The sequence below is a fragment of the Tamandua tetradactyla genome, chromosome 1, assembly GCF_023851605.1.
Source record: "Tamandua tetradactyla isolate mTamTet1 chromosome 1, mTamTet1.pri, whole genome shotgun sequence".
NCBI lineage: Eukaryota > Metazoa > Chordata > Mammalia > Pilosa > Myrmecophagidae > Tamandua > Tamandua tetradactyla.
The window spans coordinates 141,359,350-141,373,154 of NC_135327.1; the positions used below are offsets into that span (position 1 = coordinate 141,359,350).

Sequence of the window (13,805 nt, forward strand, 5' to 3'; positions counted from 1 at the left end):
CCAGACAAAGGATCAATAAGGAAATACAGAACTAAACAATGTGATAAATGAAATAGAGCTATCAGACATATATACATCATTATACCTCAAAACACCAGGATATACCATCTTTTCTAATGCTCATGAAATGTTCTCCAGGATAGATCATATGCTGGGGCAGAAAACATGTCTTAATAAATTTTAAGAGATTGAAATCATTCAAAGCACTTTCTCTGGCCACAATAAAATGAACCTAGAAATCAATAACCACCAAAGAACCAGAACTTTCACAAATAGATGGAGATTAAGTTACACACTCTTAAATAATCATTGAGTCAAAGAAAAAATTACAGGAGAAATCAATAAATATCTGGAGATGAATGAAAATGAGAATACAACATACCAAAACTTATGGTACGTGGCAATGGTAGTGCTGAGAGGGAAATTTATTTCTCTAAATGCCTACATTAAAAAAGGAGAACAATCAAAAATCAAGGGCTTAACTGCTCACCTGGAAGAACTAGAGAAAAAACAACAAACTAACCTCAAAGCAAATAGAAGAAGAGAAATAACCAAGATTAAATGAATTGTAAAGTCAAAAAACAAAAGAGAGAATCAATAAAACCAAAAGTTGGTTCTTCGAAACAATAAATAAAATCAATGGACTCTTAACTAGGCTGACAAAAAAAGAGGATGCAAATAAATAAAATCAGAAATGAGAGAGGGGTCATTACCATGGACCTTGAAGAAAAACATAAGCGTAAACTATGAACAACTATAAGCCAACAAACTAGACAATTTAGATGACATGGACAATTTCCTGGAAACACAAAAAACCTACTACACTAATTGCAGCAGAAATAGAAGACCTCAACAAACCAATCACAAATAAAGAGATTTACTCACTCATCAAAAACATTCCTACAAAGAAAAGCCAGGCCAGATATCTTTACAGGGGAATTCTACCATAATTCCAAAAATAACTAGCACCAATTCTGTTCAAACTCTTCCAAAAAAATTGAGGAAAAGGGAACAGTACCCAACTCATGTTATGAAGCTACCATCACTGTAATACCAAAACTGGATAAAGATACTACAAAAAAGGAAAACTAAAGGCCAGTCTCCCTAATGAATACAGATGCAAAAATTCTCAACAAAATATTTGTAAAGCAAATCTAACAGCATATTAAAAGAATTATACACCATGATTGCTCTAGTTTGCTAGCTGCCACAATGCAACACACCAGAGATGAATTGGCTTTTAATAAGAGGGGATTTATTTAATTAGTTCTTCAGAGGAAAGGCAGTTAACTTTCAACTGAGGCTCTTTCTCACACCAGAAGGCACAGGGTGATCTCTGCTGGACTTCTCTCCAGGCCTCTGGGTTCCAACAGCTTTCCCCGGGGTGACTTCTTTCGGCATCTCCAAAGGCCTGGGCTGAGCTGTGAGTGCTGAGATGAGGTATGGTGAGCTGCTTGGGCTGTGCTACGTTGAGCTCTGCATTGCAGAGACATGCCTCCTAGCCGACTGCAGATGTCATCATCAACAACAGATGAGGTTCACGTACCATTGGCTCATGTCCACAGCAACAGAACTAGGTACCTTCACCTGGCCAAGTTGACAACTGAATCTAACTACCACAATAACCAAGTGAGGTTTATTCCAGACGTGCAAGTCTGCTTCAACACAAGAAAATCAATCAATGTAATATAGCACATTAATGAATCAAAAAGGAAAATCATATCATCTCGATTGAGACTGAAAATGCATTTGACAAAATTCAGTATCCTTTTCTGATAAAAATATTTCAAAAGATAGGAATTGAAGGAAACTTCCTCAATATGATAAAGGGCATATATGAAAAACCCACAGCCAGCATCATACTCAACAGTGAGGGACTGAAAGTCTTTTCTCCTAAGATTGCAAATGAGACAAGGATGCCCACTGTCACTACTATTATTCTACATTGTGCTAGAATTCTACCTAGAGTAATCAGGGAAGAAAAACAAATAAAAGGTATCCAAATCAGAAAGAAAGTACTAAAACTTTCATTATTCATATTTCGTACAGATGACATGATACTGTATCTGGAAAATCTTGAGAAATCTACCACAAAGCTACTTGAGCTAATAAACATATTCAGCAAAGTGGCAAGATTCGAGATTAATGTGCAGAAATCAGTAACTTTTCTATACACAGGTAATGATGTAACTAAGGAGGCAATTAAGAAAAAAATTCCATTCAAATAGCAATTGAAAGAATCAAGTATCTATAAGCAAACTTAACCAGGGATGTAACAGACCTATACACAGAAAACTATAAAACATTGCTGAAAGAAATCAGCAAAGATCTAAATAGGTGGAAAGACATTCCATGTCTTCCTATCATTCATAGGAAGGCTAAACATTGTTAAGATGTAAATTCTACCCAAATTAATCTACAGATTCAACACAATAGCAGTCAAAATTCTAACAACCTACTCTGAAGACTTGGAAAAGCTAGTTATCAAATTCATTTGGAAAGGAAAGAGGCCCCAAATAACCAAAACCATACTTAAAAAAAAGAATGAAGTGGGAGGACTTATACCTCATGACCTGAAAGTTTATTATAAAGCCACTGTGGTCAAAATAGTATGGTATTGGCACAAGGAAAGACCTATTGATCAATGGAATAGAATTGAGAGTTTGGAAATAGACCAGCAGATCTATGGTTAATTGATCTTCAACACGGCCCCCAAATCCACTTGAACTGGGGCAGAGTAGTCTTTTCAATAAATGGGACTGGGAGAATCAGATATCTTTAGCCAAAGGAATAAAAGAGGACCTGTACCTCATACCTTATATAAAAATTAATTCAAAGTGGATCAAAGACCTAAATATAAAAGCCAGTACTATAAAACTTCTAGAAGAAAATATAGGGAAGCATCTTCAAGACCTAGTAATATGAGGTAGCTTCTTGCACCTTACACCCAAAGCATGAGCAATGAAAGCAGAATCAAAATCAAATGCTTCTGTGCCTCAAAGGACTTTGTCAAAAATGTGAAGCCAATTCAATAGGAGAAAATATTTGGAAATCATATCTGATAAGAGTTTGATATCCAGTATATATAAATCATACAACTCAACAACAAAAGAACAAACAACCAGATTATAAAACGAACAAAACTCCTATGTGGAATGTGATAATCAGGGGTGAAAATCTCCCCAACAATGTGGAGCTTGACTTCTGGGGATGAGTCTGGCCCTGGCACTGCTGAATTGACAATGCCATCTGGACCAAAAAAGGGGAGAAGAAGTGAAATAAAATAAGGCATCAGAGGCCAAGAGAGTTCAAATAAGATTATTCTGGAGGCTGTTTTTATGTGAGCTTAAGTTAGTGCTAACTGCCATGGTTTGCTAAATCCTAACCAACATCACTCCTGTTGACTCTTAAGAATACCAAAGGCTTAAACAGACTTTATAAAGGTTTCATGCACTAAGTTTTCTTTCCTAGAGCCTGTAATTCCTAGAGGGCTCCTAGGTCAGATAAATCCTGAAACCCAGAGGGACCAGCCTCTCCAAGATTATCAATTGATTACATCCCCCTGTCCTTTAGTCTGGACACCCTTTCTCATCATGAAGTCAGAACAGGAATCTCTATAGATTGGGAGACAGATCAGAGGAGGAGGAGGAGATATAACAGAGAAAATAGAATTTAACAAAGGAGTATGACTTCTGAATCACTATAATATTCCTTCCAGCCTCCAGTGTTTTGAGCAGCTAGAAGGAAAAAATCTGAGATATTTGAAATGGTAGCACATGACAAACTCTGGGATCTGTTCTGTAACTACTCGTTGAAGTCTGCTTGGAAAATTGTTTTCTCTTTCTTTGCTTTGTAAAAAAGTTATGTTTTATACTAAAGAATGTTAAAAAAAATACGAATAGACATTTTTCTGAAGAGGAAATACAAATGGCTACAAAGCACATGAAAAGATCATCTTCATTAGCTATAAGGGAAATGCAAATCAAAACTAAAGTGAGATATCACCTCATATCTACAAGAATGGATGCCATTAAACAAACAGGAAACTATAAATGTTGGAGAAGATGTAGAGAAATTGGAACACTTATTTACTGCTGTTAGGAATGTTTAATGGTACAGTCAATGTGAAAGACAGTTTGGCCGATTCCCAGAAAATTAAATATCAAATTGCCCTACAACCTGGCAATCCCTACTCAGTATATACCCACAAGAGCTGAAACCAGTGTCACAGACATTTGCACACTGATGTTCATTGCGGCATTATTCACAATTGCCAAAAGTTGGAAACAATCTAAATGCCCATTAATAGACAAGTGGATAATCAAAATGTGGTATATACACATGGTGGAATATTATGCAGCAGTAAGAAGAAATGAGATCCCAAAGCATATGATAACATGGATGAACCTTGAGGACATAATGTTGAGTGAAATAAGCCAGACACAAAAGAACAGATACTGTATGGTTTCATTACTATGAACCCCCCAGAAAATATAAAATTAGGAAGGAGTCTTAGAAAGTAGAATATAAGGGATCTAGAGATAGATAGAAGCTAGAGAAGAGGAAGTGGTTACCTAATATGTACAGATTTGTTAATGAGGTTTAACTTAAATGTATGAGAAGGGATAGAGGTGATGGTAATTCATTAGTGGGATTACAAGTAATAGTGCCATATTGAAGGTGAGTTTGATTGAAAGGGTTTTTTTAGAGCCATGTATCTCACCAGTTAGCACTATAAATATAATAAGTTCTTGTATGAACTACTTCAAAGATATGTCTGCAAAGAGTTAATAATAGAAGGGTATATTGGGAAAACCACCTATTGCAGGAACCACCTATTTAACAGGAATACTTCACTAGTACCACAACAATACTAGGGATAAATAATTGAGGGTGGCAGTTGGGAAATAAGAGCTAACAGGAGTTTGGATTTTTTCTTTGGTGTGGGTGTGTCTTACTGTTATTGTTCTCTTTGGAGCAATAAAAGTTGTCTAAAATTGAGCAATGATTGTACAACTATGAGGATATTATGCAGTAGCAAGAAGAAATGAGGTCCCAAAGCATATAGCATGGATGATTGTTTATTTTGGATAGAATATATGCTATTTGAATTTTTAAAAACAATTAAAAATGTACTTTGAAATTTATTGCCTTTTTTGTGTATAGTTATACTTTACAATAAAAAATATTTAAAAAAAAAAAACAAAAAAAACTAAGGGCTTAAAATAAATGTCCCAGTGTGGGCCACGGTGGCTCAGAAGGCAGAGTTCTCACCTGCCATGCCAGAAACCCAGGTTCGATTCCCAGTGCTTGCCTATGCAAAAAATGAATAAATAAAATGTCTTGTAGTTATCACAAGATGGCACATGTGACAACAGAATAAAGGGGACGATATGATTTCAAACCAAAATACATACATTTGTTTAATCTATAGTTTTACTTGCTTTCTATTTTACTCATGTTTAACTCCCTCTACAGAGTATAGCATCATCAAATCTTACTCAGTACAGGATACTGTGGTAATTTCATGCCATTACTATTTCCTCATTGTATACCTGCCCTCATTGCCAGTTTTGAATGTGAAGGAAACATAACCTTTAATCCACTTAATGGGCCTTTTTAGATTTTATTGAATTCATCTTGGTTTATTTCATAGATTTAGGGCCATCGTATTTCATGACTCGTGTTTCAGTTTTCCCAATCAGTACTTCTTTGGCATTACAGACAAGCGTTCATTCCTAACAGGTATTCTTAGTGTCGCTGACAGCCAGCCTCTCTCACAATGACCTGCGGGAACACACTGAAGATGGGTCAGAAGTATCCTTGAGTCTTTTATCTTAAAAAGCCATACTTTCTAAAGGATGTTTATTTGAAAAACATGGTCTTCGTAGATACAAGAAACTCTCACCAGTGGTACTGTTGCAGACTAAGATGGGCAGATAGGATAGTGACATATCTTAACCTTGTTCCCTTCTACACTTAGAAATTTTCATCATGATAATGTATTAATTTCATAAAAATTTAAAAGTAGTTGATAAAAACTATAAAGTTAGACAAAATCTTATCTCGTCCTCAGCAAACAAATTAGCATGTACAATGTAATTGAAGGACCTATATAAGATACATGTCATAGTTAATGACCAGAAAGAAACACCAAAATGTAGTAGTGATCATATCTGGTCATGGAAATATGACTGAGTTACCTTTTACTTTATGCTTTCCTATACTTAAAAAACAAATGCTCTATTGTAAACATATGTTGCCTTATGTAATCAGAGCAAGTTTTATAACAAACGTCCAGGTTCCTTCCCAGGTCTGGTGGAAAACACCTTTGTCACTCTTCCCTGGCTTCAGTACCCCTTCCTGCTTTTCCCCTTTTGTAACTCCAAGTATCTTATTTAAAGTGATTTCATGTGGTCTTTATTTTTAAAGGGGGCATTCTATTTGAATGGTTTTATTATAGACTTTTCAGCTATAAAAGTGATAAGACTGGTATTTTAGCTAGTCAGCTATAAAATAAGTTAATATTTATGTAATTATATCACTGTACCTTAAGTGTAAATGATTATAAAATATTCTTCACATTAAAAAAGATAAAACTCAAAGATTCATAGTAATCCGCTAAAAAGAAAAAGACCATATTGCTATTTATTCAGTCTTAATAAACAAACTGTTCCAAAATGTTCATATTTTAAGTAGAAATATTCTGAACTCTGAGATTCCCCTTTTTTCCCTAAGATCCTATATCTTTTAATAGTAATCACAATAAAGATAATTTATTTTACACAAGTTAAATTTACCATGTGTGGAGTGTTGTGTTGGGAGTGGGATGCTTATGTGAAGGCATTCACAATATCCTGTCTCCCTAGCAATCTTATTAGAAAAATAAGGTCTAACACTGCCATTTGATAAGTGCCCTGAGAGTGATGCGAAGTGTTACAGGAGTTCAGAAATAGAGAGAGGCCTTCTAAGTTAGATGAATTGGAGAATTTTCACAGAGTAGAGAGAATTTGAGTCAGGCCTAGAAACACAGGCAGGACATTAAAAGGTGGACATGATGAGAGGATATCATCTCAGAGAAAGAAAATTCATGCTTTCTGGTCTGAAATAAATGAATATTCTTCTTATTTCAGGTTCAAGTCTTGAAACTACTTGTGAATTTGTCTGAAAATCCAGCCATGGCAGAAGGAATACTCAGTGTCCAAGTAAATCGTTTACATAATTATTTTATAAATACATAAATATATGCATAGACAGATGGAAATTTTAGATTTATCTCAGAGATTTATCTCAAAGTTAACAGGAATTATATACTTTTTGCATACAAGAATTTCATAAAAATTGTTTTTAAAATGCCCCTTGGCAACATTAAGCTATAATTTTTCTGTTTCTATCAAATTTGGGGTACACTTAATGTGATCACATCTTTTATACTTGACCTTTTTGTTCATATGATCTCAGCCATCCATTAAAACATGATTATTTACTGAGTATGTAGTATATTGCAAACGCTGCTCTGAATGCTGGATATCACAGTTAATACAGTGTGAAATGGTGCTTGTCCTCATGGGGCTTACAGTCTAGGGGAGAAGACAGACACAAACAAGATAATTAAAACTTTGAAAAGTGTTCTGAAAGAAGCAGAGGTGTGAGTGATAGCATGGACCTCAGTGCCTGTAGAAAAGGGACCCTGTCGTATGACTCTTCCCATCCCTGTTCCCTAGCACTGCGCTCCAGTTTATGGACGCAGTAAATGTTTGACTGATGAGTTAACAAGTTCCACAAAAACTATAAGATGGATCTTAAAAAGGAAGTGGATTTTTTCCCAGTGACCACATTTTGGATTTCCAAGTATATAATAATGCTTTTCAGCCAAACGTACAACCTTTTTTCCATTAGCATACAATGTGAGTGCATGAGATTTTATACATTAAGCTATGCTATCTTAGGGATAATTTTCTAATGAGATTTAAAATGTTAAGTAATCAAAGTGGTTTTAAAATATGAAAGTACATAATTTTTTTTCATATATCCTTAACAAAACAATACTCATTATTTCCTATTTCAGATGGATTCATCATTCCTCTCCCTTTATAACAGTCACACAGCAAAGGAGATTCTTCTTCAAGCACTTACACTATTTCAGAATATAAACAACTGCCTCAAAATGGATGGCCATTTATCTTCGCAGACTACTTTTACCAATGGTTCACTCTTTTTCCTATTCTATGGAGAAGAATGTGCCCAGAAAATGAGAGCCTTAGTTAATCACCATGATGCAGATGTGAGGGAAAAAGTTGTAATAATGAAATGCTGATTGGCCATGTTTCCAATGCAGTCTGAAAATAATAAGCATTATAAATTCTTTATTTTCCATCTTCTTTATGAAGGAATCCTTTCTGCTACTAAATTTAAACAGTAAATATCATGTTTCATCATTAATACAGCTATAACTCTGTCATGGTCTTTAAGTTCATTTTATTCATACCAAATGAAAAAAAAATTCCTTTTGATTTTGCTGTCTGGGTTGAGATATGTATTTTCTCTACATAAAGGGACAGTGACTTTTTATGCATAAACTACCCTTCCGCCATTTGAAGTGGTTTGTGGTTACCAGTCAGAGAGGGCATTGTCATGGGACTAATCCACTGTTTTAGAATTGCCATAGGAATGGCACTGTTCTTTCAGTTGAGATGAAGTCTTGAGTTCTGAAGTCCCACTGCCAGCCTGGTCACACTGCTTTCCCATATCTATTTGAATCATTAGGATGTATTCTAACCATTTCTAGTCAATGAAAAATATAAACTTTTAGAAGAAAGTCTGCTATTTCTAATCTACTCCCATCCCATTTACCAGTATGTAAAGATGTTATGCCTAAAATACTGGGATTCATCAAAATGCCCATCCATAGGCAATTGGTTAAATCAATAACCCAGTCTTTAGAAAGAATGAAACTAATCTGATGCTAATGTGAAAAGTCATCCATGAAATATTGTTGTTTTTTAAAATACATGTTGCAGAAGAATAGGTATAATATAATCTCATTTATAATTTTTTTAAATGAGAAATATTTATGCTTATATATGCATAAACAGTTTTGGAAAGATATACAGACTCCAGGGAGTGGGACTGGGGAGTGAAGAAATGCCTTTTCTAGGGATGCCCTCTTCTACTGTTCGAACTGTTTACTATGAGCATAAATTTTATAACTTTTTTAAATAAAGAGAAAATCACTCATAAGGTTATACATATTTCTTCCCTTAACTGATAGAATTTTATTCATTAAGTTTCATCCATGTTTTACTTCACTAAAATCACAATACATGAAAAATTTTCAGCTGTCTTTTTTAATAGTATTTTACTTCATAGGCTACTATAGTAAACAATTCACTGATATATTTGAACTCATTCAGGTTTCACAATATCCAAGTTATAACCCCACCATGCTTAGTATTAAGTAAATTGTATGCAAACAGAAACTTTACTACTAGTGTATTTAAGGCAAAGTTTAGAAGTACTTTAAGTTTTATTTGTAAATACATGGATACAAGACTGTTTGCATAGGAATTCACAGATCCTCAAAGAGGAAAATGTATGCTTTCAGGATTATTCTGATAGAGGAATCAAACTTAAAGAGGGAACATTTTTACAATAGAAAAAAGGTTCAATATAACATGAAAAATGGAAATTCTATGAGAGGAGAGTATTAATGTACACAATGACAAAGAATAATGCTTTTTTGTATCAGTGAGGCAAACAAAGTATTTCACGATTCACTAAAGAGCATATTTCTCTATAACTTTTTTTAAATGTCTCCATATTTAATGAAAGTATATATATTTTAAATATGCACACATTAAAAACTAGAATTTGGTTTTAATTTGCTTCAGCAGCACCGGATTCTAAAATCCAATCTCTATTTCATCTTATCATTAGTTTGAAAGGAATCATTCACTAATCACATTCCTAGAGATTATGACTTTGAGTCTGAAATGTAAAATTGAGTCTGAAATGTAAAATTGCTCAAGTTGAGAATAAGGATTGTAATTTTGAACTACACAGAATTACATGGTGAAAATGAACAAATAAGTCCTTAATTTATTAAGGTATGTCATGGCACATCTTGGCTTTTATTAGATGTGCGCTCTCCTGCTCAACAGACCCCACCCTCTCGGGCAATGAGGCATATAAAAATGTATCCTCAGTTGACAAAAAGAGAAACAAAAACTAAAAGAATTGGTATGGATTCTAGCTAATCAGAAAAATACTGACTGAGAAGTTAGTAGACTAAAAGGTATTACAATATATATTAGAATTAAGGGAAGAGAATGAATTTGTCTTGTTTTTCAAACTTTGTTTTGGCTTTTCATATAAACGCTTTGAAATGTAGATTAGTAAAAAATAAAATGAGAAACTACTCAGTAGGGTGAGATTCTATTAAGAGAGAGTTTTTGTAGAATGTAGTTCAATGTAGAAAGAACATGTAAATGGTAATAAAAATTAAAGCTTGTGAGGTGGTCTAGAAAAAGGCAGGCCTAATTAAGTGGAACTAGAACACAATTTGAAGTACTTAGAGGCCTCGGTTATAAGGTGCATGTGAATACAAAAATATTAAGGCCATTAAGGAGAAGAAATACTTAAGCAAGTATACTTGGCCTACTTCATAGATCAGAGGTTAAGAGATGAATTTTCAGTTCATGTGTAGCAGCAAGGAAGATAACTGTTTTACTTTGCAAGCTCCTGGAATGCAATATATCAGATACAGAACAGATTTTAAACAAGGGAATTAAGTTGCAAGTTTACATGTTCTGAGGCTGTGAAAATGTCCAAATTAAAGCAAGACTATAGAAATACCCAATCTAAGGCATCCAGGGAAAGATACCTGGGTTCAAGAAGGCTGATGACATTCATGATTTCTCTCTCAACTGGAAAGGCACATGGTGAACATGGCAACATCTGCTTTCTCTCCATGTTTCTTGTTTTAAGATCCCCTGGGAGTGTTTTCCTTTTTCATCTCCAAAGTGGGTTCTCTTGACTCTGAAGCTTTTTCCAAAATGGTTCCCTCATAAAGAGTTCCTATAAGCAACCTCACCTTGAATGGGTGGAGATACACTTCCATGGAAACCATCTAATCAGAAGTTACCAACCACAATTGAGTGGGTCACATCTCCATGGATAATCATAAAGCTCCCACCAGCAATATTGAATGAGGATTAAAGAACATGGCTTTTATGGGGTACACAACAGATTCAAACCAGTACAATGACTATAAGAATGCTGGTTAGTATTAGGGCAACACACTCTTGAGCCAACTTACCATATACCTAACATCTCAATTCATGTTTGCTAAATGTTTTCTTGGAGTGAAAAAGGTGATCGTGAAGGTTTATTTTATTTAATGGGAAAGTTTTTGTGCTTTAGTGTCCAGTAATCACTTGCATTTACATACATTATATATGTTCACATTACATAAACATTTTACCCAAACTGATTTGTATCTTTGTAGCAAAAATACTATATTTTGATAAAGATCATTTAAATATATTTTGGCTGCATACAAAGTGAGTGAGTAATTAATCTTCAATGTTTAGTGTCCTTATATGTATATATGCTTAACTTTGTAACAGGAATACATTATCAAAAGCTTTAGCCTATTTTCAGTTTTCAAATGCACCTATCTATATATAGGCAGTATAATCTTAAGAAATCATTTTTCCCCCTATATTTTCAAAACGCTCTAAAAAAAATCTCTTTATTATTTATTCTTCACATTTTTTGGAGGTAGGTCAAAATTACACTCTTGTTGCACAGGAGCAAACAGGCACCATGAGCATAGGTAACTTGTTTCAGGTTACACAGAAAATCCATGATAAAAGCAAAATTAAAATTCCGATTTAGTGGCTAACTTGGGGCATACTGTATAAATGTGCAAATATATCAAGTTATAGAGCACTGCCTGTATAACATTTGGTATAGAAAATCTGTTTTGATGACTTTGTGTGAATAAGGATTATTTCACTAATTCTATCAATCAGGAAGAAAGAATGGGCCTCTCACAGTATCTAATCCAGCCCTCTCATTTAGAACATTTAAATTAATCAAGTGAATACCAATTAACTATTAGGATACAATTCAGGTCAACTGACTCTTACAGTCACCATCTTTTTTTTAAACCATTACTCTATGCTGGCTTAATAAAAGGTTGCATTTGCTGAGGGGTCATTTAATATAAAAATATAAGATATCTAAATCATGTAAAATAAAATATTTGTAAAATAAGTTTTATTGATATCTTTAGAGTTAGACTCAAGTAAGCAGAAAAATATGAATGGAGAGAAAATTTAATTCAAAGTATATGGTCCTATTACCATTTAAGACTTGCACTCATATTTGTAAAATAATTATTTCCTTGTAACTACACTTGTGCTTAGGTCTGACTTTTAGATTAAAAATAGAAAAATTCATATATCATGTTCTCATAACCATGCTTTTTCCCTCGCTATATCCAACTCAAAGGGCTTTTAATTTGGAGATTGTAGATATGCACTAGAGTAGACAGTTCCCCTCTTTAAAAAAAAAGTAGGCCTTTAAAAATAGTAACTAGCCCAAATTCCTGTTTTTTATACTTAAAAAAATAACTTTAACATTCGGGATATATAATAATCTTGACAGCAGGAACTGCTATAAGAATGGGAGTCAATTTCATCATTTATTATACTGTGAATATAAGAAATATGTTTATTTCATATGCATGCCTCTGGTAAAAAAACACTCGGTAAGTAGACAGTCTTGACTCACCTTGTGCAAGGTCCTGAAGAATAGAATAGTAAGGAATCTTTAAAATAAGTTTTTCATACTCTCAGAAAATCCTATTACCACCATCATGGAATGCTTTAATAATTTAAAATTTCTATGCTTATACCACTGAAACGAGCTGTAAAATCCATATCAGCTAAGTCACTGCTTAAATGATTCACCCACCTTCTTTCATTGTTTATAATGAACTGGCAATCCTATTAATACGCAACTTATTACAAGACTTAAAACACAAACTTGCAGAAGTTGTTTCCAAATCTAAAAATTCATAATTATTGATGAACTTTGTAGTTTTTCATTTGCTTTTAAAATTCAAATTAGAGGATGCCTTTTTCATTTAAAGCCTTTATGGTCATATTTATTTAAAGTTTTTATTATCAGTATTTAGGTATCTAGATTCTCCATGCTTCAAGACAAAAAAATCTTCAGTCGTAAGTCCATATCTTTCTAGAGCTTCACTCAGTTTTACTGGCGGCTCTAAGTAATGCTGGCAAAAGGCAAAGAGAAGAAAATGAAAAAAGATTAACATATACTTGGGGGATATTTCAAGTTTAAGAATTTAAACTACAACAACATAACTTAATGTACTTTCAACTGTAGTATTAGCAAATGAGTAAATCACATTTTCTAAGACAATTGGTGTCATTAAGTCAACAGAAATATCAGTACTTATCAATCCACCCAGACACAATGTATATCAAATTTGTTGCTATATTAGATTGAACATCATTAGATTAAATGAAATCTTATCACTATGTCACTATACAAACTACCAGTCTAATGAATCAATGCCAAGTGTATTAAAAATTAAAATTTACCAACATTTTTGCAGAATGTAGAAATCTTATTATGAGTGTATACATGTGTAAATAAAAGCTAGAGCAAATATTTTTTGCCTGAAAAAGTTATCCTTAAAGCCTTTTGCCAAATTTAGACATGGTCTACAGAATAAAAGCAGGACGTGGAAAAAAAGAGATATGACAAATAAA

At 33.7% G+C, this 13,805-nt stretch overlaps 2 protein-coding genes across 10 annotated transcripts in view; one reads left to right on the top strand and one right to left on the bottom strand.

Annotated features, from left to right (window-relative positions):
* Nucleotides 1-9,240, top strand: part of ARMC10 (armadillo repeat containing 10) — a 28,446-nt gene extending 19,206 nt beyond the window's left edge. For both annotated transcript variants that reach the window (XM_077157902.1, XM_077157835.1), the window contains exons 5-6: nucleotides 7,134-7,205; nucleotides 8,069-9,240. In XM_077157902.1, the coding sequence (XP_077014017.1) occupies nucleotides 7,134-7,205; nucleotides 8,069-8,317 (321 nt within the window). In that variant the 3' untranslated portion in view covers nucleotides 8,318-9,240. The remainder of the gene's footprint in view (nucleotides 1-7,133; nucleotides 7,206-8,068) is intronic.
* The window catches only part of NAPEPLD (N-acyl phosphatidylethanolamine phospholipase D), a 125,706-nt gene continuing 117,050 nt past the window's right edge, over nucleotides 5,150-13,805 (bottom strand). For 5 of the 8 annotated variants that reach the window (XM_077157735.1, XM_077157221.1, XM_077157588.1 and 2 more), the window contains one exon: nucleotides 5,150-13,303. In XM_077157735.1, the coding sequence (XP_077013850.1) occupies nucleotides 13,175-13,303 (129 nt within the window). In that variant the 3' untranslated portion in view covers nucleotides 5,150-13,174. The remainder of the gene's footprint in view (nucleotides 13,304-13,805) is intronic. The other 3 variants (XM_077157514.1, XM_077157443.1, XM_077157370.1) reach the window with 1 other exon arrangement.